This window comes from Leptonychotes weddellii, chromosome 4 (genome assembly GCF_054177405.1).
Source record: "Leptonychotes weddellii isolate Sample4059 chromosome 4, ASM5417740v2, whole genome shotgun sequence".
Lineage (NCBI taxonomy): Eukaryota > Metazoa > Chordata > Mammalia > Carnivora > Phocidae > Leptonychotes > Leptonychotes weddellii.
Genome location: NC_138372.1, coordinates 126,986,877 through 127,014,798, shown reverse-complemented (window position 1 = coordinate 127,014,798; position 27,922 = coordinate 126,986,877). Strand labels below are relative to the sequence as shown.

Below are 27,922 nucleotides of genomic sequence, written 5' to 3'. Positions count from 1 at the left end.
TACATTTTAGGCATAATAAATTTGTGAGGAACTGGCAGGATAAAGAAAACAGATGTTTGGGAGCTTTATTTAGTAAGGAATTTTAAGTATAATTTAGGCTGAGGTAGTAGATTTGTAACAAAGGCTTGTTTCTTTTGCTTTCTGGGTTTTAACGTCCTTATCTCTGGTGATGAGGATGTCTTTTTACTTCTTAGTACAGGAAGGGTATTTTTCATACGGGAGATTTATTTCCTGTTTTCAGGGAGTCAGAGGAGGGTCTCAGTGTTCTTGCACCAGCAGTTTCCCAAATAGCTTCAATTCAGAATAATCAGTATACCATTGTGCTACATTTTGAGGCAGCCTGCCCTGGGCCCTGACAAAAGGCAGGAATCATTTGGGGCCATTTTAATTAATTTATCTGTATATTTTTAAATTGAGATATAATTGACATGTAACAGTTTCAGGTGTATGACACAATGATATAATATTATAATATTTGTGCATATTGCCAGATGATCCCCGCAATTAGTAAAGTTAACATCCGTCTCTACAGTTTTTTTCTCTTGATGAGAACTTTTAAGATTTACTCTCTTAGTAACTTCCAAATATACATACAGTATTATTAACTGTAGTTATCGTGCTGTACATTACATCCTAGGACTTATTTTATAACTGGAAGTTTATACTTTTTGACCATCTTCACACATTTAACCAGCCCCCTTCTACTCCCCCTCTGGCAGCCACCAATCTGTTCTCTATTTATAAGTTTGGCTTTTGTTTTAGATTCCACAATGAGATCATACTGCATTTGTCTTTCTTGTCTGACATATTTCACTTAGCATAATGCCCTCAAGGTCCCTTCATGTTGTCACACATGGCAAGATTTCATTCTTTTTATGGCTGAAAAATATTCCATTGTGTGTATATATATATGTGTATATATATATATATATATACATATATATATATATCACATTTGTTTTATGCATTCATAGATGGACACTCATGTTGCTTCCATGCCTTGGCAACCATAAATAATGCTGCAGTGAACATGGGGGTGCATATATCTTTTTGAGTTACTGTTTCTGTTACCTTCGGATAAACACCCAGTAGAATTGCTGGGCCATATGGTAGTTCTATTTTTTATTTTTTGATTAAACTTCATGCCGTTTTCTTTTTTTTTTTTTTAAGATTTTTATTTATTGAGAGAGAGAATGATAGAGAGCATGAGAGGGAGGAGGGTCAGAGGGAGAAGCAGACTCCCTGCCGAGCAGGGAGCCCAATGCGGGACTTGATCCTGGGACTCCAGGATCATGACCTGAGCTGAAGGCAGTCGCTTAACCAACTGAGCCACCCAGGTGCCCCTTCATGCTGTTTTCTGTAGTGGCTGGACCAATTTACATTCCCACCAACAGTGCACAAGGGTTCCTCTTCTCCACATCCTCACCAACACTTATTATTTCTTGTTTTTTTGACAATACCATTCTAAGAAGTGTGAGATGATACCACATTGTGGTTTTGATTTGCATTTCCCTAATGAGTACCTTTTCATGTACCTGTTGGCTATCTCTAAGTCTCTGGAAAAATGTCTCTTCTGATACTCTGCCCGTGTTTTAATTGGACTGGTTTTTTAAATTGTTTTGGCTATTGAATTGTGAGAATTCTTTATATATTTTGGATGTTAATCCCTTATCAGATATATGATGTGCCAATTTTTTCTTCAGTTCGGTAGGTTGCCTTTACATTTTGTTGATAGTTTTGTTTCCCGTGCACAGGAAGTTTAGTTTGCTGGAGTCCCACTAGTTTATTTTTACTTTTGTTGCTTTTGCTTTTGGTGTCAAATCTAAAAAGTTATTGCCAAGATCATCGTCAAGGAGCTTACCCCCTATGTTTTCTTCTAGGAGTTTATGGTTTTAGGTTTGATGTTCAAGTTTTTAGTCCCTTTTGAGTTAATTTTTGTGTATGCTGTAATACAGTGGTTCAGTTTTATTCTTTTTCTTAAATATATTTTTTTTAATATTTATTTGAGAGAGAGAGAATGAGAGAGCACATGAGAAGGGTTAGGGTCAGAGGGAGAAGCAGACTCCCTGCCGAGCAGGGAGCCCGATGCGGGACTCAATCCAGGGACTCCAGGATCATGACCTGAGCCGAAGGCAGTCGCTTAACCAACTGAGCCACCCAGGCACCCAGTTTAATCTTTTTCATGTGGCTATCCAGTTTTCTGGACACTCATTGAAAAGACTGTTTTTTCCTCATTGTATATTCTTGGCTCCTATATTTTAAATTAGTTGGCCCATATATGCATGGGTTTATTTCTGAACTCACTATTTTGTTCCATTGATCTATGTGTGCAAATACTATACTGTTCTGATTACTGTAGCTTTGTAATATATTTTTAAATCAGGAAGCATGATGCCTCCTGCTTTGTTCTTCTCAAGGTTGCTTTGGCTATTTGGGGTCTTTTGTGGTTCCATACAAACTTCAGGATTCTTTGTTCTGTTTCTGTGAAAAGTGCAACTGGAATTTGAAAATGCTGTTGAATCTGCAGATTGCTTCAGGTAGTATGGACAGTTTCACAGTATTCTTCCAATCCATTAGCACGGAATATCTTTCCATTTATTTGTGTCTTCAGTTTCTTTCATCAGTGTCTTACAGTTTTTCGGGCACAGGTCTTTTACCAGATTCTTGGTTAAATTTATTTCTAGGTATTTTATTCTTTTTGATATAATGATAAATGGGATTGTTTTCTTAATTTCTCTGATAGTTCATTATTAGTATATAGAAATGCAATATATTTTTGTATATTGATTTTGTATCTTGCTACTTTACTGAATTTGTTTATTATTTCCAACAGTTTTGGGGTGAGGTCTTTAGGGTTTTCTATATGTGATACCATGTTACTACAAATTTACTTCTTCCTTTCAGATTTGGATATCTTTTCTTTTCCTTTTTTTATTCCTAATTGCTGTAGTTAGGATTTCTAATACCGTGTTGAATAAAAGTGAGAGTGGGCATTCTTGTCTTCATTCTCATTTTAGAGGAAAAGCTTTTGGCTTTTCACCACTGAGTATGATACTAGCTGTGAGCTTGTCATGTATTGCCTTTATTTATTTATTTTTTTGACAGAGCGAGAGATCGAGAGAGCACAAGAGAGGGAGTGGCAGGAAGAGGGAGAGGGAGAAGCAGGCTCCCCCTGAGCAAGGAGCCGGATGCCGGGCTCAATCCCAGGACCCTTGGGATCATGACCGGAGCTGAAGGCAGATATTTAACCAACTGAGCCACCCAGGCGCCCCATGTATTGGCTTTATTATGTTGAGATATATTCCCTCTATATCCACTTTATTGAGAATTTTATCATGAATGGATATTGAATTTTTGTCAGATGCTTTTTCTATATCTATTGAGATAATCATGTGATTTGGGGCCTTCATTTTGTTGTGTCACCTTGATTGGTTTGCAGATTTTTGAATCTTTCTTGCAGTACCCTAGAATAAATCCTACTTGATCATGATGTATGATATTTTCAATGGATTCTTAAAAATTTTAATTCTAGTGTAGCTAAGATACAGTGTTATATTCATTTCCGGTGTACAGTATAGTGATTCAACAATTTCATATATTACTAAGTGCTCATAGAGATTAACTGTACTCTTAATTCCCTTCACCTATTTCACCCTTCCCTCCACCCACCTCCGCTCTGGTAACCATCTGTTTTTTGTTGTTGTTGTTGTTGTTGTTCATTTGTGTTGTTTTTTAAATTCCACACATGAGTGAAATCATACGGTATTTGTGTTTCTTTGACTTATTTTGCTCAACCATTATACTCTCTAGATCCATTCATGTTGTAAATTTCAAGACTTCATTATTATTTTTTTTTTTTAAAGATTTTATTTATTCATTTGACAGAGAGAGAGACAGCGAGAGCAGGAACACAAGCAGGGGGAGTGGGAGAGGGAGAAGCAGGCTCCCCGCCGAGCAGGGAGCCTGATGCGGGGCTCGATCCCAGGACCCCGGGATCACGACCTGAGCCAAAGGCAGACGCCTAACGACTGAGCCACCCAGGCGCCCCAAGACTTCATTATTTTTTATGGCTAAATAATATTACATTGTTATCTGTATACTACATTTTCTTTATTCATTCATCTATTGATGGACTCTTGGGTTGCTTCCTTATTTTGGCTATTGTAAATAATGCTGCAGTAAACATACATGTGCATTTATTCTTTTGAATTAGTGTTTTCGTATTCTTTGGGTAAATACCCAGTGGTGTGATAGCTGGATCATAGGGTAATTTCATTTAAAAATTTTTGAGGAAACTCCGTACTGTTTCTCACAGTGGCTGCACCAGTTTACATTCCCACCAAGAGTGCATGAGAGTTCCTTTTTCTCCACATCCTTGCCAAGACTCGTTGTTTGTGTTTTTTATTTTAGCCATTCTGATAGATGTGAGGTGATACCTCTTTGTGGTCTTGATTAGCATTTTCCTGATGCAGAGTGATGTTGAGCATCTTTTCATGGGTCTGTTGGCCATCTGTATGTCTTCTCTGGAGAAATGTCTGTCTGTTCATGTCTTCTGCCCATTTTTAAATTGGATTTTTTGTTTTTTTGGGTGTTGAGTTGTATAACTTCTTTATATATTTTGGATACTAACCCTTTATCACATATGTCATTTGAAAATATCTTCTCCCGGTCAGTAGGTTGTTTTTTAGTTTTGTCGGTTGTTTCCTTTGCTGTGCAGAAGTTTTTATTTTGATGTGGTCCCAGCAGTTTATTTTTGCTTTTGTTTCCCTTGCCTCAGGAGACCTATCAAGAAAAATGTTTTATGGCTGATGTCAGAGAAATTATTGCCTGTGCTCTCTTCTAAGATTTTTATGGTTTCAGATCTCACATTTAGGTCCTCAGTTCATTTTGAGTTTATTTTTTTTTTGTATGGTGTAAGAAAATGGTCCAGTTTCATTCTTTTGCATGTAGCTGTCCAGTTTTCTCAACACCATTTGTTGAAGAGACTGTCTTTTTCCCATTGCATAGTCTTGCCTTCTTTGTCATAGATTAATTGACCATGTAATTGTGGGTTTATTTCTGGGCTCTCTGTTCTGTTCCATTGATCTATGTGTCTGTTTTTCTGCCAGCACCATAGTGTTTTAATTATTACAGCTTTGTAAGATATCTTGAAATCTTGAATTGTGATACCTCCAGTATTGTTTTTCTTTTTCAAGATTGCTTTGGCTATCTAAGGTCTTTGTGGCTCCATACAAATTTTAGGATTGTTTTTCTAGTTCTGGGAAGAATACTATTGATATTTTTGTTAGGGATTGCATTAAATCTGTAGCTTGCTTGGGGTAATATGGACATGTTAACAATATTTGTTCTTTCATTCCATGAGCATGGAACTCCTTTCCATTTGTTTGTGTTGTCTTCAATTTCTTTCATCAGTGTTTTATAGTTTTCAGAGTACAGGTGTTACATCCTTGGTTAAGTTTATTTCTAGGGATTTAATTATTTTTGGTGCAGTTGTAAATGGGATTGTTTTCTTTCTTTCTCTTTCTGCTGCTTCATTATTAGTGTATAGAAGAGCAGCAGATTTCTGTATGTTGATTTTGTATCTTGTGACTTTACTGAATTCATGTATCACTTCTGGTACCTTTTTTTTTGGCGACTTTAGGGTTTTTTACATGTAGTATTCTGTCATCTGCAATTAGTAAAAGTGTTACTTCTTCCTTACCAATTTGGATGTCTTTTATTCCTTTCTCTTTTCTGATTGCTGTGGCTAGGACTTCCAGTACTATGCTGAATAAAAGTGGTGAGAATGGACATCCTTGTCTTATTTCTGACCTTAGTGGAAAAGGTCTCAATTTTCCTCCATTAAGTAATGATATTGGCTGTGTTTTTCTTTTCTTTTTTTTTTTTTTACAAGATTTTATTTGTTTTTTGACAGAGAGAGAGACAGCGAGAGAGGGAACACAAGCAGGGGGAGTGGGAGAGGGAGAAGCAGGCTTCCCGCTGAGCAAGGAGCCCGATGTGGGGCTTGATCCTAGGACCCTGGGATCATGACCTGAGCTGAAGGCAGACGCTTAACGACTGAGCCACCCAGGTGCCCCTTGGCTGTGTTTTTCATATATGGCCTTTATTATGTTGAGGTATGTTCTCTCTCTACCTACTTTGTTGAGGGTTTTATCATGAATGAATGCTGTACTTTGTCAAATGCTTTTTCTGCATGTATTGAAATGATCATACAGTTTTTATCCTTCCTCTTACTGATGTGATGTATCATATTGGTTGATTTGTGAATATTGAACCACCCTTACATCCCTGGATAAATTTCACTTGATTGTGGTGAGTGATTATTTTTAATGTATTTTGGATTTGGATTGCTAATACTTTGTTGAGGATTTTTGCATCTGTGTTCACCAGAGATATTAGTCTGGGGTTCTCTTTGGTAGTGTCTTTATCTGGTTTTGGTATCAGGGTAATAATGCTGGCCTCATAGAATGAATTTGGAAGTTTTCCTTTCTCTTCTGTTTTTTGGAAAAGTTTGAGAAGAATAGGTATTAACTCTTCTAAATGTTGGGTAGAATGAAGCATCTGGTCTTGGACTTTTGTTTGTTGTGAGTTTTTTGATTAGTGATTCAGTTTCATTGCTGGTAATCCATCTGTTCAAATTTTCTGTTTCATCCCAATTCAGTTTTGGGAGATGATATCCATTTTTTCTGGGTTGTCCAGTTTGTTGGCATATGATTTTTCATAATATTCTCTTATAACACTTTGTATTTCTAAGATGTCAGTTGTTATTTCTCTTCTTTCATTTCTGATTTTGACTCCCTCCTTCCTCTCTCTCTCTCTCTCTCTTGATGAGTCTGTCTAAAGGTTTATCAATTTTGTTGATCTTTCAGAGAACCAGCTCCTGGTTTCATTGATCTATTCAGTTGTTTTGTTAGTCTATATAATTTATTTCTGCTTTAATGCTTACTATTTCCTTCCTCCTGCTGGATTTGGGTTTTGTTTGTTCTTGTTTTTCTAGCTTCTTTAGATGTAAGGTTAGGTTGTTTACTTGAGATTTTTCTTGCTTTTTGAGGTAGTCTGTATTGCTGTAAACTTCCCTCTTAGAACTAACTGCTTTTGCTGCACTCCAAAGATTTTGGACTGTTGTGTTTTCATTTTCATTTGTCCCTATATATTTTTTTATTTCTTCTTTGATTCCCTGGTTGACCCATTTATTGTTTAGTAGCATGTTATTCAACCTTCATGTATTTGTGCCCTTTCCACATTTATTTATTTATTTATTTAGTGGTTGATTTCTAGTTTCATAACATTGTGGTCAGAAAAGATGCATGGTATGACTTCAGTCTTTTTTTGGGTTTCTTTCAGAGGAAATGGTTTGGCATGTAGCTGTAGATTTGGTGTGTCCATGAGAGGATGGGTGTTCACGATCCTCCTACATTGCCATCTTGAACCAGACCCATTAGGGCCATTTTAGAGGCTGCTTACCACCACCAGATTCAGAAAACCATATAAACAATGTTAAGTGTTTCTGATTTTATTCTTTTTTTTTTTTTTTAAGATTTTATTTATTTATTTGACAGAGAGAGAGCACAGATAGAGTGGCAGGCAGAGGGAGAAGCAGGCTCTCCGCTCAGCAGGGAGCCTGATGCGGGTCTTGATCCCAGGGCCCTGGGATCATGACCTGAGCTGAAGGCAGACACTTAACCGACTGAGCCACTCAAGCACCCCTCTCATTTTATTCTAAAGATTATAGGAAACCATGAAAAATTTTTAAACAGGGAAATCATTTGATCAAAATAATGCTAAAAAAATAACTTTGTCTAGGGTCAAGAATGGATAGGTTAGAGTGGATGCTATAGACCAGATAAGGGATGATTGGTATAGCACAGTGAGAAATCTAGTGGCTTGAACTTTAGTGGTAATCATGGAAATGAAAATAAGTGGGTGCATTTAAAGTACATTAAGGATATAAACTTAGTGGAACTAAAAGATAGCTTTGATGTGGGAGTTGAAAGGAAGGAGTCAAGGAAGATCTCAAGTTTCTGGCTAGAGCAGCAGGGTGGATGGTGATGCTGTTTACTGGAATAGGACTACAGAAGCAATTGGGGGGGATGGCAAAGAGGGAGATGAGATGTTTTGGGCAAGTTATGGTGATTGATGAGATAGCCAAGTTGACATGTAGAATAGACAGTAGTTGGATAGGTCTGGTGTTTACCTTCTGGGGTCTGAGCTGGAGATACAGATTCAGGGGACATTATCATATGGTTGTAAATGATAACATGGTAGAGGTTGAAAGTACTTTATAGTAAGACAAGAAGAAGACCTAGTACCTACCGTGGAGAAATTCCAATATTTAAGAGGAGGAGGAGCTGACAGGAAATTAGGAGGAAAACTGGGAGATGGTAGGGACACATTCCTTCCCATCTAGTGATGAGTTTGTATTTTGGAATTCCTTCTAGTTTGAATTTAGTATAATTAGTGTTGAAGAAAAGACCTACCTAACAGATAGCTTACTTCTTTGGTTTAACAGATATTTTTTGAGAATTATTTATGTGACAGGAATTGTAGAGTATTGGAGGTGCAAAGTAAAATGGCACATTCTAGCTGTCTCAGACAGTTTCACAAGTTGTTAGTATCTTCAGGGGTCACTAGGTCTTAATTCTTTTAATTTATTTTTTTAGTTCCAGAAACATGATTTCTATCTATTTTCTCACAGGTGAGCAGAAAACTGCTCTACATTAACCAAACTAGTCAGAGTCCCACTGGAAAACTGTCACTTTATTAATTTACAGTAAGAAATACAAATGTCAGCTGCCCAACAGTGCATTTTTTCCCCTCTCAGAAAGCCAGGATATTGTTTATTAAACATGATACCAGCAAGGAAATTGAACACTGTGAATGTGTAGTTTTCTCAAGCTATAACAGTCTGTGCAAACGTTTCAACCATGTTATATATCTGCCATAAAAATAAGGAACCAGGAGACTTACTGCTGATATCTTAAGTCTTTTTCTTCTAAGTACCACCACCATACATCCACACCCCCATACCCTCTGCTCCTAACCCCATCTTGCTTCTCCTTGGTAAATATGAATAAACTCAGAAAATATGTTAAAATTGTGATTATGTCAAATTCAGTTTTCCTGCTTTGCTGTTGATATGTTTTGAATCCAGTTGTGTGTAATATCTTGAATATTCATGCTCAAGAAATTAAAGCACTCAGCAAATTGGAATATGTTGGATTCCTCATTCCTACCCTAGATCCTTATGAGAAGTTAAAATATGGGTCAGATGTGAGTCCTGAGAGAAAGTCGAGAATGGCTACAAGGTTTTTTGTTTGTTTGTTTGTTTTTTTAACCTAATAGAAGAATAGAATTGCCCTTTACCATGAGAGGGAAAGTTGTGAGATGGGTAAAGTTGAGGGAAACAGTACCTTTTTGGCTAATAAATGTGAGATGCCTGTTGTACTTCATGTGGAGCTAAATGTTGATTAAGCTGCTGGATATATGATTCTGAAGTTTAGAGGTGTAACCCAGGCTTCATATTACATTTGTGTGTTTTTGGCATGTTGATGGTATTTAAAGACGAGATCACCAAAATGGTACAAGTAGAGAAAAGAAGGTCTGGGGACAAAGCCCAAAACATAGCTGGCCAGGGAGGAACCAACCAAAGAAAAGGAGCAGTTGTTGAAACCGGAGAAAATATGATAGTAGTGTTCCAAAAGCGAAGTGAAAAGTGTTTCAAGAGTGAGAGAACACAGCAAGTGCTGATGAAAGGGGCTGATGTATTACAAAGAAGCATGAGGAAAAAGGGGGGAGGGGTTTGCAGATATCTTTATCTTGATTGTGGTGATAGTGATGGTTTCATGGGTTTATATACATGCCTTAATGAATTGTACATATTATGTATATACAGTTTGTAGTATGTCACTTATATCTCAATAAAACTTTTATTTTTATTTTTTAAGATTTTATTTTATTTGGGAGAGAGAGAGTGCATATGTGTGCACAAGTGGGGTGAAGGGCAGAAGGAGAGGGAGAAGCAGACTCCCCACTGAACAGGGAGCCCGATGCGGGACTCAATCCCAGGACCCTGGGATCATGACCTGAGCCGAAGGCAGACGCTTAACCGACTGAGCCACCCAGGCGCCCCTTATTAAAGCTGTTTTAGTAAAAAAATTAAACATTCAGGGGCGTTTGGGTGGCTCAGTCGGCTAAGCGTCTGCCTTCAGGTCATGATCCCGGAGTCCCTGCATAGGAGCCCTGCATTGGGCTCCCAGCTCAGTGGGGAATCTGCTTCTCCCTCTGCCCCTCCCCCTGCTCATTGCTCTCTCTCTTTCTGTCTCTCACTTAAATAAATAAGATCTTAAAAAAAATTAAACATCCATTCATAACTTTAAAAAAAGGGATCCCCTGTCAAATACTGTTGATAGGTCAAGGAAGCTGAGATTCAGAATTGAGTATAGGAAATAGCTGTGTCCTTGGTTACTGTAACTGGAATACCATCAGTGGTGTTGTGGGGATAAAAGTGATTTGTGTGAGTTCAAGAGTGGGAAGAGAGGAAGTGGAGACAGAGTAGTGACAACTTTTTAAAAGTTTTGTTGAAAAGAGAAGTTAGAAAATGAGATTAAAGGGAGAAGTGAATTCAAGAGGAAGCTCTTTGTTTTTAAGAGAAAAATAAAAACCTAACAAAGATAGTATAGCTTGTTTTTATACCAGTGGGAATGAATCAACAGAAAGGGAGAAAATGATACTATCTTGTGAAAGAGAAAAACTGTTGTAGGAAAGAATTGGTGGAGTGATATCCATATACTCCTTTGCCTTCGGTCTTGAGAATTCTGGCCATAATAATGAAAATCCATTTACAAATCTATTTGGATATGTTCTTTATTTTATTCATTGTTTATTTCAAAACTATGGGTTTTGTAGATCACTTTTGAAGATACCTTTAAATCCATGTACATTTTTTATGTGTAGTAATTACCATATTTGATATTTTTCATCTTGTCTGTTCTTAGGATTGGTACCTGTTATATATTAGTATCTCATATTTTATTTCATAGTTATAATATCCATACCTCCTCAAATAAAATGTAGATCTTACAGTCCAGCAGTTAGCATGACTGTGATTTTTAGATAAATTACTATTGTTAGCCTTAGCCATTGTTAAGAATCTTTTCTTAACAGGATATGCTCTCCCTGTAATGTAACTATGAAATAGTTTTACTGAAGAATTTGAAGTAAATTTCGAGCTTCCAGTATTCTTAGGATTGATTGCTTTGGGGGTAGGAGAAAGTTGTAATTTTTTTTAATTGATGTAATTTTTGCTTGGAGTAGCTGTTCCTTCACATTTTGTGTTTGATAACTCTGACCATAATTGTTTCCATAGGTGATGGGAAATCTAGGATCTTTCAAAAGAAGCTTTTTATTCTCAGCTTTACCTTATTTGGGTTTTGAAACATTTCAAGTATTTTCCCAGGCTGCTTTGGTTCATGCCACAGCCAAAGGTAAGCCTAAGCTAAACACATGGACTATTTAGAGTTAATTATGTTTGTTATATTTTGTTAATAACTTTGTTATTTTTGAATAAGTAATGAAGCTTTTTTCTAGGCTATATTTCTGATTTTCTCTATTTGTCATTGAGTCTGATTATATATATTTAATATGTATATATATTATATTTGTGTGTACATCTCTGTGTGAACATATATATATCTGTGCATATGTAATTTCTTCTAGCAACTAGAGCTCCTTCAGTGAGAAATACTCTGTTAATATTTTGTAGTTTTATGGGATCCTTGGGCTAAGAATATTTTTTACATTTTTAAGGGGTTGAGGGATTAGGAGGAGAGGGATATACCACAGAGAATGGATCTGGCCCTTTGACACAATAATTCTTTTGTTCCTTAATTCCAAGTTATTATACTCTTCTTGATATAGTTAAGAAAGGCCCAATTACTTTGAGGTAAAAATATTTTATTTACAAACAAAATGCAGTTTAGTACTAAATATCAAATAACTGATTGAAAAGTAGAAAAATTCTATCAGATTTCTTATTTGGCATACTATAGATGAGTATATGTCTAGACTTGCCATATTTAAAAGAAATTAATTAAACCAGTTGTGTGTGTTGACAGAGGCAAAATTTCAGTATATTAGAGAAAAATTTTTAATTAATGCGTTAAGCCTTTTTGTTTTTGGTAGTCCCCACCTTTTAATCATTTAGAAGTGATTGGGGAAAGAAGCAGAGGTTTTATTTTGAATAGATGTTCTTATTAAAGTTGTGATAGATGAGTTTGAGAATATTAGCTAAAAATTACTAGTTATTGATTTCAATTTCCCATGATTATTCTTGTCTTTAAAAGAGCAGATAAAGGGCGCCTGGGTGGCTCACTTGGTTAAGTGACTGCCTTCGGCTCAGGTCATGATCCCAGGGTCCTCTGATCAAGTCCCAAATCCTGCTCCCTGCTCTGCAGAGAGCCTGCTTCTCCCTCTGCCTCTTTCTCTGTCTCTCATGAATAAAATAAAAATAAAATCTTAAAAAAAAATAAAAGAGCAGATAATTGAGAATTGCTGTGTTTTTGTTTTATCTTTCCTTTTATGTATAATTTTTATGACGGATAAAGTAGAGGACTTGGTTCCCTAAACTTTTCACCTAACTTCAATTCTTACAGCAACCTTCTAAGTAGTAAGGACAAACTGTATTACGACATGATAATAATTTTTTAAAATGTATCCCTGAGAGATGTGCCCAGTGGTTGCAGTTTTAGTATTTTGATCTGTGTGTGTGTGTTCCGTTTTAGGTGTTTTTGTTTGTTTGTTTTTTATTTTATTTTATTTTAAACTCTGTAGCCAACATGCACTGGAACTCAGGACCCGGAAGTCAAGAGTCAGGAGCTCTACTGACTGAGCCAGCCAGGCTCCACCCATTATAGTATTAACCTTTGAAAAAGAAGCTCACAGTTTAACTTCTTCAAAGTCAAAGTGTCAGAGCAGAGATTAGAACTCTAATCAATTTTTTTTGGTCTGTCACACTTAGTTTCAGTGTGCTTTAGCACCCTTTCCTTACAGAAATGAGTGCAAAGATGTAGGGCTTCCCTGAGCAACAAAATATGGCACTTTGAAAGGCAAAGCTGAAATTAACTTTAGCTTTAACGGTAATAGTCCATTTTTTCAAATGTGCCTTTATTTAAAATTACTGCAGATTCAGTAAATTAAAAAACATTTTAAGGTGCTGGACCCTTGTGGGGCCCGCACGAGCTGGGTTTGGTCTTGCACAACTGCAGTAGTGAGCTGGATGGGGGGTGAGGTGGTAGGGCATTAAACCTTCAACTGCTTACTTACTTGGTGCTTCAAAGAACTTTGATGTGGCTTTTCTCCATTCCCTTCCTTCACCTCTTGAGCCAGCTGCTAGGAGCTGGGCTGGGGAAGTCCTGTGGGCGAGCAGGAGACTAGGCCCTGTAGGAACGAATGTCTTTTGCCTAGAGATGGCTCTGCATCCCTGCTAGGTGATATGCACCCCTCTCAGGGACAGTTGGTCCTTCATCCCTGTCTCCAAGATGGCAACTGTCAGGTGCGAACTTACTAAGAATTTCACTTCAGAGGAGACCATTTATCACAATAAGATCTCTATTATAGGAACTGGATCAGTTGGCATGGCATGTGCTATCAGCATCTTATTAAAAGGCTTGAGTGATGAACTTGCCTTTGTGGATGTTGATGAAGGCAAACTGAAGGGTGAGACAGTGGATCTTCAACATGGCAGCTCTTTCATGAAAATGCCAAATATTGTTTCCAGCAAAGATTACCATGTCACTGCAAACTCCAACCTAGTGATATCACAGCAGGTGCACACCCAAGAAAAGGAGAAACACGCCTTGATGTAGTCAAGAGAAATGTGTCCATCATTAAATTAATGATTTCCAACATTACCTGGTATAGTCCCCAGTGCAAAATGGTAGTGGTTTCCAATCCAGTGGATATCTTAACTTATGTAATGTAGCTTGGGAGTTGAGTGCATTTCCCCATAACCGTGTTATTGGAAGTGGCTGTAATCTGGACACTGCCTGTTTCCTTTTCTTTATTGGGCAAAGACTTGGTATCCACTCAGAAAGCTGTCATGGATGGATCCTTGGAGAACATGGAGACTCAAGTGTACCTGTGTGGAGTGGAGTTAACATTGCTGGTATCCCCTTGAAGGATCTGAATTCAGATATAGGAACGGATAAAGATCCTGAGCACTGGGAAAATGTCCCCAAAGAAGTGATAACCTGTGGCTATGAGATGGTTAAAATGAAAGGTTATACTAATTGGGCTGTTGGCCTGTCTGTAGCTGATTTAACAGAAAGCATTTTGAAGAATCTTAGGAGAGTGCATCCAGTTTCCACCATAACTAAGGGCCTCTTGGAATAAATGAAGAAGTATTCCTTAGTGTTCCTTGTATTCTGGGAGAGAATGGTATTGGAAACCTTATTAAGATAAAAGCTGACCCTTGAAGAGGAGATCCATTTGAGAAGGAGTGCAGAAAAACTTTGGGAAAGTCAGAAAGAGATCAAGCTTTAAAGTTTGATCCTGTAGTTATAAAAGCAGAGATAGTAGTCGTAGGATTGTATATCAAACTTTTGAATAAACTTGAATTCTTGTGTGTGTGTGTGTGTGTAGTTGCTCTTTGGTCTGAAAGAATGTATGATATATGTGTTTAATGTGTTATAGAAATTCTGGTTCATTTCATCCAATATATGCTAATTCTTTCATTCTGGCTGGCTTATATATATGTTCATTTATATGCTGTTTAAAAAAAAAATTATAACTTCCTCTATGAATGTAAAAGTAAAAGTTTATACAAACAACTCGAAATGTTAGTTCTAGTCCTAACTCCAAATGAAACCTTGATTTGACCTTAAAAAAAATAACATTTTAATATTCCAAGGTATAACTTACTCTGAAAACTAAGTTAATTGTCTTTATTAAAGATTTTAATGAAAATTGCCATATATTGTAGAATCCTTCCTGTGTTTTCAAGCATATTTTGAGCACTTAGAAAGTTAATACAAAGAACAGAGTATGGATATTTATTTAACTTGCTTTGATTTGCTTTAGCTTTGTTTTCTTAAATAAAATGTCACTTTATAATTAGTTGATTGGCATGTTCATTATAATTTGTGCAACTAGGCCATTGCCCTTGAAAAAACATCAGTTACTGATAAAATGTAGAGAGAGATTTTTTTAACTTGGAAAATGATCCATGTTTCTATAAAACTATAATTTCATCAGTCCTTACAAGTTTTACTTTGTCATCTCTCTCTCTCCTATTTGCTGTACTGTGATCTTTATTTTTCATATTTTTTAGGAAATGGTCTTCAGATAATTCCGCTCATCAAAACTGCTTACTTCTCTCTAGGGCTGCTTCATGCTCATTGAAGCCAATTAAAACATTTTTTCCTTCTTCATTTACTGGGATACAATCATATTCTGAATTATGTTTTTAGAAATTAAGGGCATATATATATATATATTTTTTAAAGATTTTATTTATTTGACAGAGACACAGCGAGAGAGGGAACACAAGCAGGGGGAGTGGGAGAGGGAGAAGCAGGCTTCCTGTGGAGCAGGGAGGCTGATGCAGGGCTCTATCCCAGGACCTGGGATCATGACCTGAGGCGAAGGCAGGTGCTTAACAACTGAGCCACCCAGGTGCCCCTATATATATATATTTTTTAAGAAAGTTCAGCAAGATTGCTGGATTCAAGACAAACTTTATTTTTTAATCAGGATTTTTTTTTTTTTTAAATTTATTTGAGAGAGAGAGCACAAGCAGGGGTAGTGGCAGGTAGAAGGAGAGGGAGAAGCAGGCTTCCTGCTGAGCAGGGAGCCTGACGTGGGGCTTGATCCCAGGACCTGGAGATCATGACCTGAGCCAAAGGCAGCCTCTTAACTGACTGAGCCACCCAGGGATCCCAAGGGCATACATATGTTTTGACATTTCAGTTGGATGGGGTTGTGGGACTCTTTTTTAAAATGGTAACGTCTATATTTACCACAGGATAGATAGAGCAAATACCCACTTGTCGGCCATAATTGAAGAACTCCAGTAGAAAGTTTTTCATTATCTTTAAAATAGACAAAATTTAAAGATATGCTAATATAGTCACAGTACTAGTGTCTGTGTGTATGTGAAAGTTCACTTGTAAAATGCCTAAAAGATAATTACAAGTGGCCCGTCTTAAATAAAGGTTCTTCATATAATCACTTCAGTTGTCTCTTTTCATAGACTTTCATTGATTCTTTGATGAATCTACAGAACCGAGGCCAGTGCTCCTTCATCTGTAGTCCTTTGTACTACTACAGGGCATCTTTAGAGGCACTGCTTTCAGTACTGCTGAGACACAGTATTGTTGGTGTGAAAGATTTGCCTTAAATTTTGATGATGTTGTTGCTACTTAGAGCCTTCTAGCATCTAGAAAAATCCTGGAGAATCTAGATACTCATTTTCTACTTTTTAATTTCTGTAGGGAGAAATTTCCAGAAGTAGATTGCTTACTTTGAGGAGTAGAGTATTTCTTTTTGTGCAGATACATCTCACATGGCTAAGAGTACACTTAGCAAGAAAAACTAGAAGACCAAAGTTTACTAATTTATGTCGTATCAGTGACATTTTTTAAAATTCTAAGAATTATGATCTTGTGGGGCGCCTGGGTGGCTCAGTCGTTAAGCGTTTGCCTTTGGCTCATGTCATGATCCCAGGGTCCTGGGATCGAGCCCCGCATTGGGCTCCCTGCTCGGCGGGAAGCCTGCTTCTCCCTCTCCCACTCCCCCTGCTTGTGTTCCCTCTCTCGCTGTGTCTCTCTCTGTCAAATAAATAAATAAAATCTTTAAAAAAAAAATTATGATCTTGTGCATATTCATTGTAGGCTAAATTTAGTTTTGTACAGTTGAATTAATATCTCAGTTCATCTTGGGATATTCATTATTAAGTAGAAAAGTAACTTACTTTAAAAGTTTAGCCCATTTTAACGATATGGTCTCTTTATGTCAGTAGCATAGCTTATTTTTAAATATTTTCAGGAAAACTGCAGAACATTAAACAAGTAAAAAAGCCCACACAGCTGATTTGCAGATATGAGTGGTCTACATGCTCCCAACCCAGTGCCTGTGGTGTTTGTAGTATCAGAGTAAGAGTATTTTTTCTTGTAAATTGCACACTGTATGATTTTAGAAATTTCTGTTTAAGACTCAAGAAAAAAATACATATTTAAAGCCTGGATATTGTAGCTTATTGTACTATATAATAAAAAAATAGATAAGTGATTTAAGAAGTTAAAAAAGAATAGTACACACAAAAAGGATTTGAACTATTTTAAATTATTCACTTAATTTCTATATTTTTCTTTTAATTACATGGGTGATGAGATGCAGCATTCCTAGATCATGTTAAGGACAGTAATCTCTGTCAGTCTTCTCAGAAAGTCTGAGAAAAATCAATGAATAGAATTAAATGTAACTTTGTTATTTACACATACAATGTATACATTCGAATATGCCAGATCAATATATTTAATATTGTGTAAGTTTTCTGTCACAGCAACTGTCACAAATTACCACAGACTTAGTAACTTAAAACAGTATAAATGTATTATCATACAGTTCTATAGTTCAGAAGTCCAAAATGGGTCCCACTGGATTAAAATCAACAAGTTGGGCAAGGCTGTGTTCCAGGCTTTGGGGGAGAATCTCTTTCCTTGATTCGTTTCTAGAGGTTTTCCACATTCCTTGGCTGAAGACCCCTTTCCTCCATATTTCAGGCCAGTAATCATTTCACTCTGGCCTTGTTTTCATTGTTCTGCCTCCTACCTACTTTCTTCTTCTGCCTTCTTCTTCCACTTTGAAGGACTCTTGTGATTATATTGGGCCCCCTGGCTAATCCAGGATCATTTCCTGTTTTAAGGTTAGCTGATGAATAGCCTTAATTCTAGTTAAAAACTTAATTCCCCTTTGCCATGTAACCTGTACGTTTCCACAGGTTCCAGGGATTAAGATGTAGACATTTTTAGGGCCATTATCCTGCCTAATACAAATATTGAGTAAGAATGCTAAGATTACTATTTTTTCTTTTTAAGAATCTTTGGGTTGTTGGGGCACCTGGCTGGCTCATTTGGTGTAGAGCATGCAACTCTTGATGTCTGGGTTGTAAGTTTGAGCCCCAGGTTGAGTGTAGAGATAACTTAAAAAAATAAAATCTTAAAAAAAAAATCTTTGGGTTGTTATAGCCTTAATTTGGAGAATCAGCTACTGATAAAAGTGTACAATAAAATGGAAGCAAACTTAAGAAAATCAACCAGCCATATGAATATTGAACTATGGCACCCAACCAGATTGAAGTAGGATTAAAGAAGAATTTGCTATTGTCATTTAATTTTTTTTAAGCTAGTTTTATAATTACATTATGATGTTAACTTAGTAAAAAATACTTCAGTTTACATAGTTGTGTCAGATTCAGGAGCTTTTTTTTTCTGGTCTAGGTTTTAATTTTTCAAAAATTAAAAAAAACTCAACCTGAAATACACTATTATCAATTAAAGCATACTAAGGTAAATAATAAACATAATTGAATATATTGAAATGTTGGCTTATATGTAAGACTAAGTAATACAGTACCCTTATAGAAGACAAATATGTATGTTCCTTATTGTAATAATTGGGGAATATCCTGAAATTCAAGCTTACTGTTTTTTTCGGGAACTAGTCAACTTTTTTTAGAGCATTACATTGTCTATAAGGTTTATATATTTTCTAGTAAGGTATAAACAAGTTAATGAATTGGTTGGAGCAGAGTGCCAGTGAGGTAAATTTCAGATTCTCTGTATAGTTAAGTTCATCTAAGTTTTCGATGACAAATTTTTTTTTTTTTAAGGTTTTAATTAATTTGAGAGAGAGAGCCAGAGAGCGCCCACATGAGCAGGGATGAGTAGAGGGAGAGGGGAGAAGCAGACACCCCGCTGAGCAGGGAGCCCTACGGACTGACGAGGACGACATGGGGCCTGATACCAGGACCATGAGATCATGACCTGAGCCATAGGCAGCCACTTAACCGACTGAGCCACCCAGGTGCCCCTTGATGACAAATTTGATTCTTTTTCCATAGCAGTGTTTGTGTAAATTAGGTCATAAAGAGAATCTAGTGAAACAGTGTGGTGCAGTCCATGCGAAGTAATAATTTTCAGTGCTGGAAGTCAATGTTATATCATCATTTTCTGCAATGGATGGCACTTAGCAACAACAACAAAGAGTTTGTGTGTATGGAGGGGAAGAGTACCATAAATTCCTCACAGGAAATTGCTTTCTTCATTTTTTTTTTTTAAGATTTTATTTATTTATTTGACAGAATCACAGCGAGAGAGGGAACACAAGCAGGGGGAGTGGGAGAGGGAGAAGCAGGCTCCCCGCCGAGCAGGGACCCCCTATGCGGGACTCGATCCCGGGACCCCGGGATCATGACCTGAGCTGAAGGCAGACGCTTAACCACTGAGCCACCCAGGCACCCTACTTTCTTCATTTTTAAAAATGTATCATATTTAGGGGTGCCTGGTGGCTCAGTTGGTTAAAGCAACTGCCTTCGGCTCAGGTCATGATCCTCGAGTCCCAGGATCGAGTCCTGCATCAGGCTCCCTGCTCGGCAGGGAGTCTGCTTCTCCCTCTCGCCCTCCCCCCGCCATGTGCTCTCTCATTCTCTCTCTCAAATAAATAAATAAAATCTTTAAAAATAAATAAATAAAATCTTTAAAAATAAATAAATAAAAATGTATCATAGTTAGTTCCACAATAAGTTTTCTAATTTTTTAAATTTCTGTGATTTCAATAAACCACTTACCATGATAGCTTCATCCTTACCTCTACTACACTTAAATCTAGATTATTCAGAATTTCTGATCCTTCTTTATAGGTGATTTTTATAACTAATTTCTTTTGCTTATATATGAAAATGTTTGTTTCTTAGAATTGTTGGCTTGGGAAGACCTACTTTATTGTGTCTTTTTTCATTTTTAGTTTTCAGAGTTGAAGAAATTCTCGAACAAGCAGACTACCTATATGAGAGTGGAGAAACAGAGAAACTTTATCAATTGCTGACTCAATACAAGGAAAGGTAGGCAGTGTATGATAAGCCTGAGTTTTCAGTTTCCTCAAAATTTTTGTTATTTAACAATTAAAATGACTCTTGGTGCTTGAAATTTTTATACATCTTTAAAGTTTTTACTGCAAAATAATATTTTTTAGAGTTTAATTTATAGTATGTTTCTTACAGTAAATGATTCACAAGTGCTACATGTCTCATTGATTTAGAAAAGGTGATTCTCCTTACTCATTCTAGTGGAATGTTGAAGTATTTTTTTCATTTTGTTATTTTGCTTTGGATCATATGAGGTAGTCGTTGAATATATGGTTATCTATATTGTATATTTCTCATTTTTTTAAGTGAATTTCTTACTGGCATAAGATGTAAATGAATTAGGATGTTTGTATGGCATCATTGAATAGTATCTGTGTATCACTTTAGAAGCAGTTTTTTTAGAGAAACTAAAAATAACTCCTTTTTCTATTTTTAGTATTAGGTTACATTTTTAGTCCAGAGTATCAGTGTGCAGTTAGTTTTGGGGAGGATGTAGGTGGAAGGAGAGTCTGTGCTATAAAATAGGTTTAATAAGGCTAAATTGGCATTTCCAGGTCACAGATTACCTAATCCTAAACTAAAAATATTGAGTCATTTTCAGCTACCTTTCTTAGATTCCTAAAACCAGTTCTGTCTTCATGACCCATCAATTTTACTTCCTAAATATCTATAGAATCCACTTTTTCTTCTCCATTTTTCCCTTAGTTACTTGTAGTATCATGTTTGGCATTTTATAGTCATTTGAGTCATTACTTGAAAAGTAAGCTGTAAGATAGTTACTCTAATTTATTTAATTATAAATATACTATTGCTACCTTTAGTTTCAAAATTTTATGTGAATACCATATTTTGGTAAATATATAACGGGCTTAAAGACAAACATTTAATAAAAAGGAGTTTTAATGTTTTTAAAAATATTTCTAACTCTTAATTGTGGTTACTATTTTATTTATTAACCATTTCTTATTTTATATAAGTATATTCATATGGAAATTCTTCAAGGAGTCCAGGCCCTCACTTGAAATATTCCCATGCATCATGGCATGGATGACACATTCAAACAAGATTTATTTTGAGATTCTGTTATATTCAATCATTTATTTATTAACATATTTATCATATACCTATTGTCTGCCAGTACTATATTTGGAGCTGGGGATATAGCAGTTTTGTTTTGTTGAGCATGACCCACTCTCTAAAGTTTGTGGATTTTTATGGTACTGTCTGAACCAGTTAGTGAGTTGTCTGAAGTGTCTCAAGCCTTAGGTTATATGTTGAATTTTGTAGTGCAGGTGTTTAGAGAATTCAAATACAAAGATATTTTCTAAGGAAGTTAGTATTTTATTTATTCACTTGAGAGAGAGTGAGAGTGAGAGAGCACGGGCAGGGGTTGGGGAGCAGCAGAAGGAGAGGGAGAAGCAAGCTCCCCGATGAGCAGGGAGCCCAATGCAGGCCTCCGTCCCAGGACCCTGGGGTCATGACCTGAGCCAAAGGCAGACGCTTCACTGAGCCACCCAGGTGCCCGAGGAAGTTAGTATTTTAGATAATTTAGGAAAGTTAATATTTATATATGATATTGGATATTTTGTAGGAAATTTTAGCAAATAAAGTTTTTATGTGAAAATACAACATTATGAATAATGGCTTTTGATACTGCTATATCTTCACTGACCTGAAAGACCATATTTATTCATTAGTGATGTGACCTTTAACAGTTTTTAAATGTGAGCTAAAATGGTTATTTTATATTTATTTCAAATTAGTGAAGATGCAGAGTTACTGTGGCGATTGGCACGGGCATCACGTGATATAGCTCAGCTTAGTGGGACCTCAGAAGAGGAGAAAAAACTCTTGGTCTATGAAGCCCTAGAGTATGCAAAAAGAGCACTGGAAAAAAATGAATCCAGTTTTGCAGCTCATAAGGTGAGATGCTTAAAGTAATGAAACTGTTACCATGTGAGAGGTACATTGGTCTATACTTACTTATTATTCCTAATTTACAGAGGAAAGAAAATTTGTCTATTTTAAAGAAGTAAGGAAGAGATTTATTTTTATAACGTTTTTTCAAAAAGATGTAGTTTTTTTCTTTGCATTCTTGAACATTTATTCTAACTTTATTAGTGTGTTGATAAATTACTTTTGTGAATGATTATTTTTAAACAAAAGTGTTAGTTGTTTCGTGAATTGCCTATATCTTTATTCCTAGTAGTATAAGCACTTGACAGGTGTTTACTAATTTTCCTCACATTATACTTCTGTTTTATGTAGAGGTGAGAATAGAGCAGCTGGACAGCTAAGACCTTGTATAACTTTCACATGTAACTCTTCTAGTTCCTGGATTTCCTGACTGGTTTAGAATGATGTTTTTCAATTGGCACTGTGGGGACACATGGTGACATTATTGGTATTTTGGATTAGGACATCACTTTATGATGTTGGACTGTCCTCAGTAGATCTGCCAAGTCATTGTGACAACCAAATTCCATCTCCACCCATTTCCAAATGCTCCCTTTAGGGGCCAGTCTCCCTCAACACCCCTCTAATACTGGTTTATATTAAAAATAAAACAGATATGGATTCCTTAATTTGTTGAGATTTGTTTCATGACCCAGAATATGGTCCATCTTCGTAAATATTCTCTGTGCACATGAAAAGAATGTTTATTCAGCTATTGTTGGGAGTGTTTTATAAATGTCATTCAGGTCAGGTTGGTTGATAGTGTTGTTCAAGTCTTTTGTATCCTTACTGATTTTCTATCTACTTGTTCTATAAATTATTGAGAGAGGCATGTTGAAATGTCCAAGTATAATTGTAGGTTTGTCTGTTTCTTTGCAATTTTATTAATTTTTGCAGCATGTATTTTGAAGTTTCTATTAGGAATGTAAACATTTAGGATTATTATATTTTCTTGATGCATTAACCTCTTTATCACTGTAAAATGATCCCCTTTATCTTTGAAATACTCTTGGTTTTATCGTCTACTTTGTCTGATATAAACATAGCAACTCTTATTTTCTTTTGATTGTTAGCATGTTTTATCCTTCTCTGTCCTTTTACTTTTAACTGTGTCTTTATATTTAATATGTAAACAGGTGATTAAGTCTTGCTTTTATTTTTACTTATATATTTCACATTATATAAAATTCATCATTGTAATACATATACTTCAGTGGTTTTTCACATTTTCCCTGTGTTGTGCAACCATCAGCACTGTCTAATTCCATAATATTTCTGTTACCCCCAGAACAAACCCTATACCTACCAGCAGTTAATTCCAGTTCTCCCCTGCACCTGTACCCTGGCAAACACTAATCTACTTTCTGTCTCAATGAATTTTCCTATTCTAGACATTTCATATAAATGGAATTAATAATAGGTGGCCTTTATGTGTCTGGCTTCTTTCCCTTTGCATAATATTTTCAAGGTTCATCCATATTGAGTATGTGACAGTACTTCATTTTTTTATGACTGAATAATATTCCATTGTATGGATATATCAGTTTTGTTTATCCATCAGCTGGTGAACATTTGGGGTGTTTCCACTTTTTGGCTATTATGGATAATACTGCTGTGTACAATTGTGTACAAGATTTTCTGTGAACATTTGCTTTTACTTTTTTTTTTCTTATGGAGGTAAATTCACACAGCATAAAGTCACCCATTTTATAAATGCACAATATGGTGGCCTTTAATACATTTATAGTGTTGTACAACCATTACCTCTAGTTCCAGAACATTTTTATCACCCCAGAAGGAAACCCATTAAGTCCAATTAAGTAGTCACTCTCTATTGCCTCTTACTCTCCTGACAACCACTAATCTTGCTGTGTCTATGGCTTTACCTATTCAGGATATTTCAGAGAAGTGGCATCATACAGTATGGGATCATTTGTGTTTGACATCTTTCACTTACCATGTTTTTGAGGTCCATCCACATTGTAACATGCATCAGTATTTTATTTCTTTTTATGGATGAATAACATTCCATCGTAGGGATACACCACATTTTGTTTACCCATTGATTAGTTGATGGACATTTGGGTTATTTCCACACTTTTGGCTATTGTTTATAGTGTAAATATCAACATTCATGTACAGGTATTTTTTAAATACCTGGTTTTTGGGTGTTTTTTTTTTTTTTTTTTAAGATTTTATTTGTTAGAGAGAGAGAGACAGCAAGAGAGGGAACACAGGCAGGGGGAGTGGGAGAGGGAGAAGCAGGCTCCCCGCTGAGCTGGGAGCCCAACGCGGGGCTCCATCCCAGGACCCCAGGAACATTTCCTGAGCCAAAGGCAGATGCTTAAGGACTGAGCCACCCAGGCACCCCTAAATACCTGTTTTCAGTTCTTTTGAGTATATATATCTAGGAATGGACTTGCTGGGTCATACGTAATTCTATGTAATTCTTTTTTTTTTTTTTAGATTTATTTATTTATTTTGGGGGCTGGAGAGAGAAAGTGAGCAGACTCCCTGCTGAATGCGCAGGGAGCTAGATGAGGGGCTTGATCTCACGACCCTGAGATCATGACCCGAGCTGAAGGCAGATGTTTAACTAACTGAGCCACCCAGGCACCCCTATGTAATTCTTTTGGAAGAACTGTCGAATTGTTCTTCGAAGCAGCTATATCATTTTCTGTTGCCACTAGCAGTGTGTGAGGGTTCCAGTTTCTCTAAATCCTTGCTAATACTTGTAATTATCCATTGAAAAAAATTAAAACTAGTGGGTGTGAAGTGGTATCTTATGGTTTTGATTCGCATTTTCCTAATGAGTAATGATATTGATCATCTTTTCATGTGCTTATTGGACATTGGTTTTGGAGAAATGTCTATTCAAATTCTTGGCCCATTTTTCAACTAGGTTTATCTTTTTATTGTTGAGTTTTAAGAATATTTTCTGGTTATTAGTCTCTGATTAGATATATGATTTGCAACTATTTTCTCCCATTCTGTGGATTGTCTTTTTACTTTCTTGATGATGAGCTTTGATGCACAAGTTTTTAATTTTGAGGAAGTCCAGTTTAGTTTTCTTTGATTGCTTATGCTTTTGGTGTCATATCTAAAAAAACAGATTTTTACCTCTGTTTGTTTCTAAGAGTTTTATATTTTTTAGCTCTTACATTTAGGTCTTTGGTCCTTAAAAGAGTTAGCTTTTATGGTTGAGATAGGAGTTCAAATTCGTTTTTTTTGTATGTAAATACCTAGTTGTCCTGCCACCATTTGTTGAAAAGACTGTTCCTTCTTCATTTTCATCTTTCATCTTTGATGAAAATCAGTTGAACATAAATGTGTAAGTTTGTTTTTGAATTCCCAATTCTATTTCATTGATCTAATTGTAGACCTGTTGGTCTTTGTGATTTTCAAATGGTGAACCAACCTTGTATTTTGGGATAAATCCCACTTGGTCATGTTGTGTCTTGATTATTATAGCTTTGTGATAAGTTTTGAAATAAGGAACTGTGAGTCTTCTAGCTGTTCTTTTTCAAGATTATTTTCACCATTCTGAGTTCCTTCAATTTCCATACATGTTTTAGGATCAGCTTGTAAATTTCTTCAAAGAAGCCAGTTGGGTTTTTGATAGGGATTACATTGAATCTGTAGGTTAGTTTGGGGAATATTGCCATCTTAACAGCATTATGTCTTCCAATCCACAGATATGTGTTGTCTGTTCATTTATTTAGATGTTTTTCTTCTTTCAGCAGTGTTTTGTAATTTTCCGTCTTCAAGTCTTGTACTTTGGTTAAATTTATTCTTTAAGTATTTTATTCTTTTTGATGCTATTGGAATTCTTAATTTCATTTTCAGATTGTTCATGCTAGTGTATAGGAGTGCAACAAATATTTGTATATTAATTTTATATCCTGTAGCTTTGCTGAACTCATTTCTTGGCTCTACTAGTTGTTTTGTTGATTATTTAGGTTTTTTCTATATTATGAACGTGTCTGTAAATAAATTATCCATAGATAGTTTTACTTTTTCTTTTCCAATCTGGACACCTATTATTTCTTAGTATCTTCCTCAGTTTCCCTTGCTAGAACTTCAGTACAGTGTTGAGTAGGAGTGACAAGAGTAGATATCTTTGTTTTGTTCCTGATTATAGGAGGGTAGCTATTAGGCTTTCACCATTTACTATGATGTTAGCTGTGGGTTTTCCATAAATGCTCTTTATCAGATTGAGAAAGTTCCCTTCCATTCCTAGTTGTTGAGTGTTTTTATCATGAATGGGTGTTGGATTTTGTCAGATGCTTTTCTCTGTGTGTGTTGAGATGATCATGTTGGTTTTTTCCCCCCTTAATTCTTTTAATTTGGTATCTTACATTAATTGATTTTCATATGGTGAACGAACCTTGTATTTTGGGATAAATCCCACTTGGTCATGTTGTGTAATCCTTTTCATATGCTGCTAAATTCAGCTTGCCATTATTTTGTTGAGGAATTTTGCATCATAAGAGACAGTACTCTTTAATTCTCTTTTTTCTTTTTCTCTGGTTTTATTGAGAAAAAATTGACATACATTGTTGTATAAGTTTAAGGCATACAGCATGATGGTTTGGTTTGCACATATTGTGAAATGATTACCATAATAGGTTCAGCTGATATCAGCTGATATCTTCTAATATAGATGCGGTAAAAAGGAAAGAAAGAGAAAAAAAAATTTCCTCGTGATGAGAACTCTTAGGGTTTATTCTCTTACGAACTTTTCTGTATATCATACATCAGTATTAGCTGTAGTCTTCATGTTGTACATTACATCCATAATATAGTTCACCCTTGAACAACATGGGGAGAAGCTACTAATAACCTGTTGACTGGAAGCTTTAATGATAACATAAATAAGTACATATTTTGTATGTTATATGTCTTATATACTGTATTCTTACAATAAAGTAAGTTGCAAAAAAGAGAATATTCAAAAAAATGATAAGGAAAATAGATTTACAGTACTATATTTCTCAGAAGAAATCTGTGTATAAGTGGATCTGCACAGTTTAAATCTGTGTTGTTCAGCTGTAATTATTTATCTTAAAACTGGAAGTTTGTACCTCTTGACCACCTCCCTCCAATTCCCCTTCCCCTGACTCTCTGCCTCTGGTAACCACAAGTCTTATGACTGTTTTTTTTTTAAGATTCTACATGTAAGTGAGATCATACAGTATTTTTATTCACTTAGCATAATGCCTTCAGAGTCCATCCATGTTGTTGCAAATGGCAGGATTCCCTTGTTTGTTTGTTTTTTAAGATTTTTTAAATTTATTTGACAGAGAGAGACACAGTGAGAGAGGGAACACAAGCAGGGGGAGTGGGAGAGGGAGAAACAGGCTTCCCACAGAGCAGGGAGCCCGATGTGGGGCCCGATCCCAGGACCCTGGGACCATGACCTGAGCTGAAGGCAGACGCTTAATGACTGAGCCACCCAGGCGCCCGGATTCCCTTGTTTTTTATGGTTGAATAATATTTCAGTGTGTGTGTGTGTGTGTGTGTATACACACACCACAACTAATTTACCCATCATCTGTTGATCTGTACTTAGGTTGTTTCCATTTTGGCTATTGCAAATGATGCTTTGAACATGGAGGTGCAGATACCTTTTTTTTTTTTTAAAGATTTTATTTATTTATTTGACAGAGAGAGAGATAGCGAGAGCAGGAACACAAGCAGGGGGAGTGGGAGAGGGAGAAGCAGGCTTCCCGCCGAGCAGGGAGCCCGATGTGGGACTCGATCCCAGGACCCTGGGACCATGACCTGAGCCGAAGGCAGACGCTTAACGACTGAGCCACCCAGGCA

At 36.2% G+C, this 27,922-nt stretch overlaps 1 protein-coding gene and 1 pseudogene across 5 annotated transcripts in view; both read left to right on the top strand.

Moving 5' to 3' along the window:
• The window catches only part of RMDN1 (regulator of microtubule dynamics 1), a 68,933-nt gene that overhangs the window by 3,007 nt on the left and 38,004 nt on the right, over positions 1-27,922 (top strand). For all 5 annotated transcript variants that reach the window (XR_014144276.1, XR_014144277.1, XM_081816213.1 and 2 more), the window contains exons 2-4: positions 11,366-11,483; positions 20,020-20,116; positions 21,904-22,063. Coding sequence is in view for 3 of the 5 variants with exons in the window: in XM_081816213.1 (XP_081672339.1) it covers positions 11,366-11,483; positions 20,020-20,116; positions 21,904-22,063 (375 nt within the window). In the remaining 2 variants the exon portion in view is untranslated. The remainder of the gene's footprint in view (positions 1-11,365; positions 11,484-20,019; positions 20,117-21,903; positions 22,064-27,922) is intronic.
• Positions 13,489-15,567, top strand: LOC102736814 (L-lactate dehydrogenase A-like 6A; annotated as a pseudogene).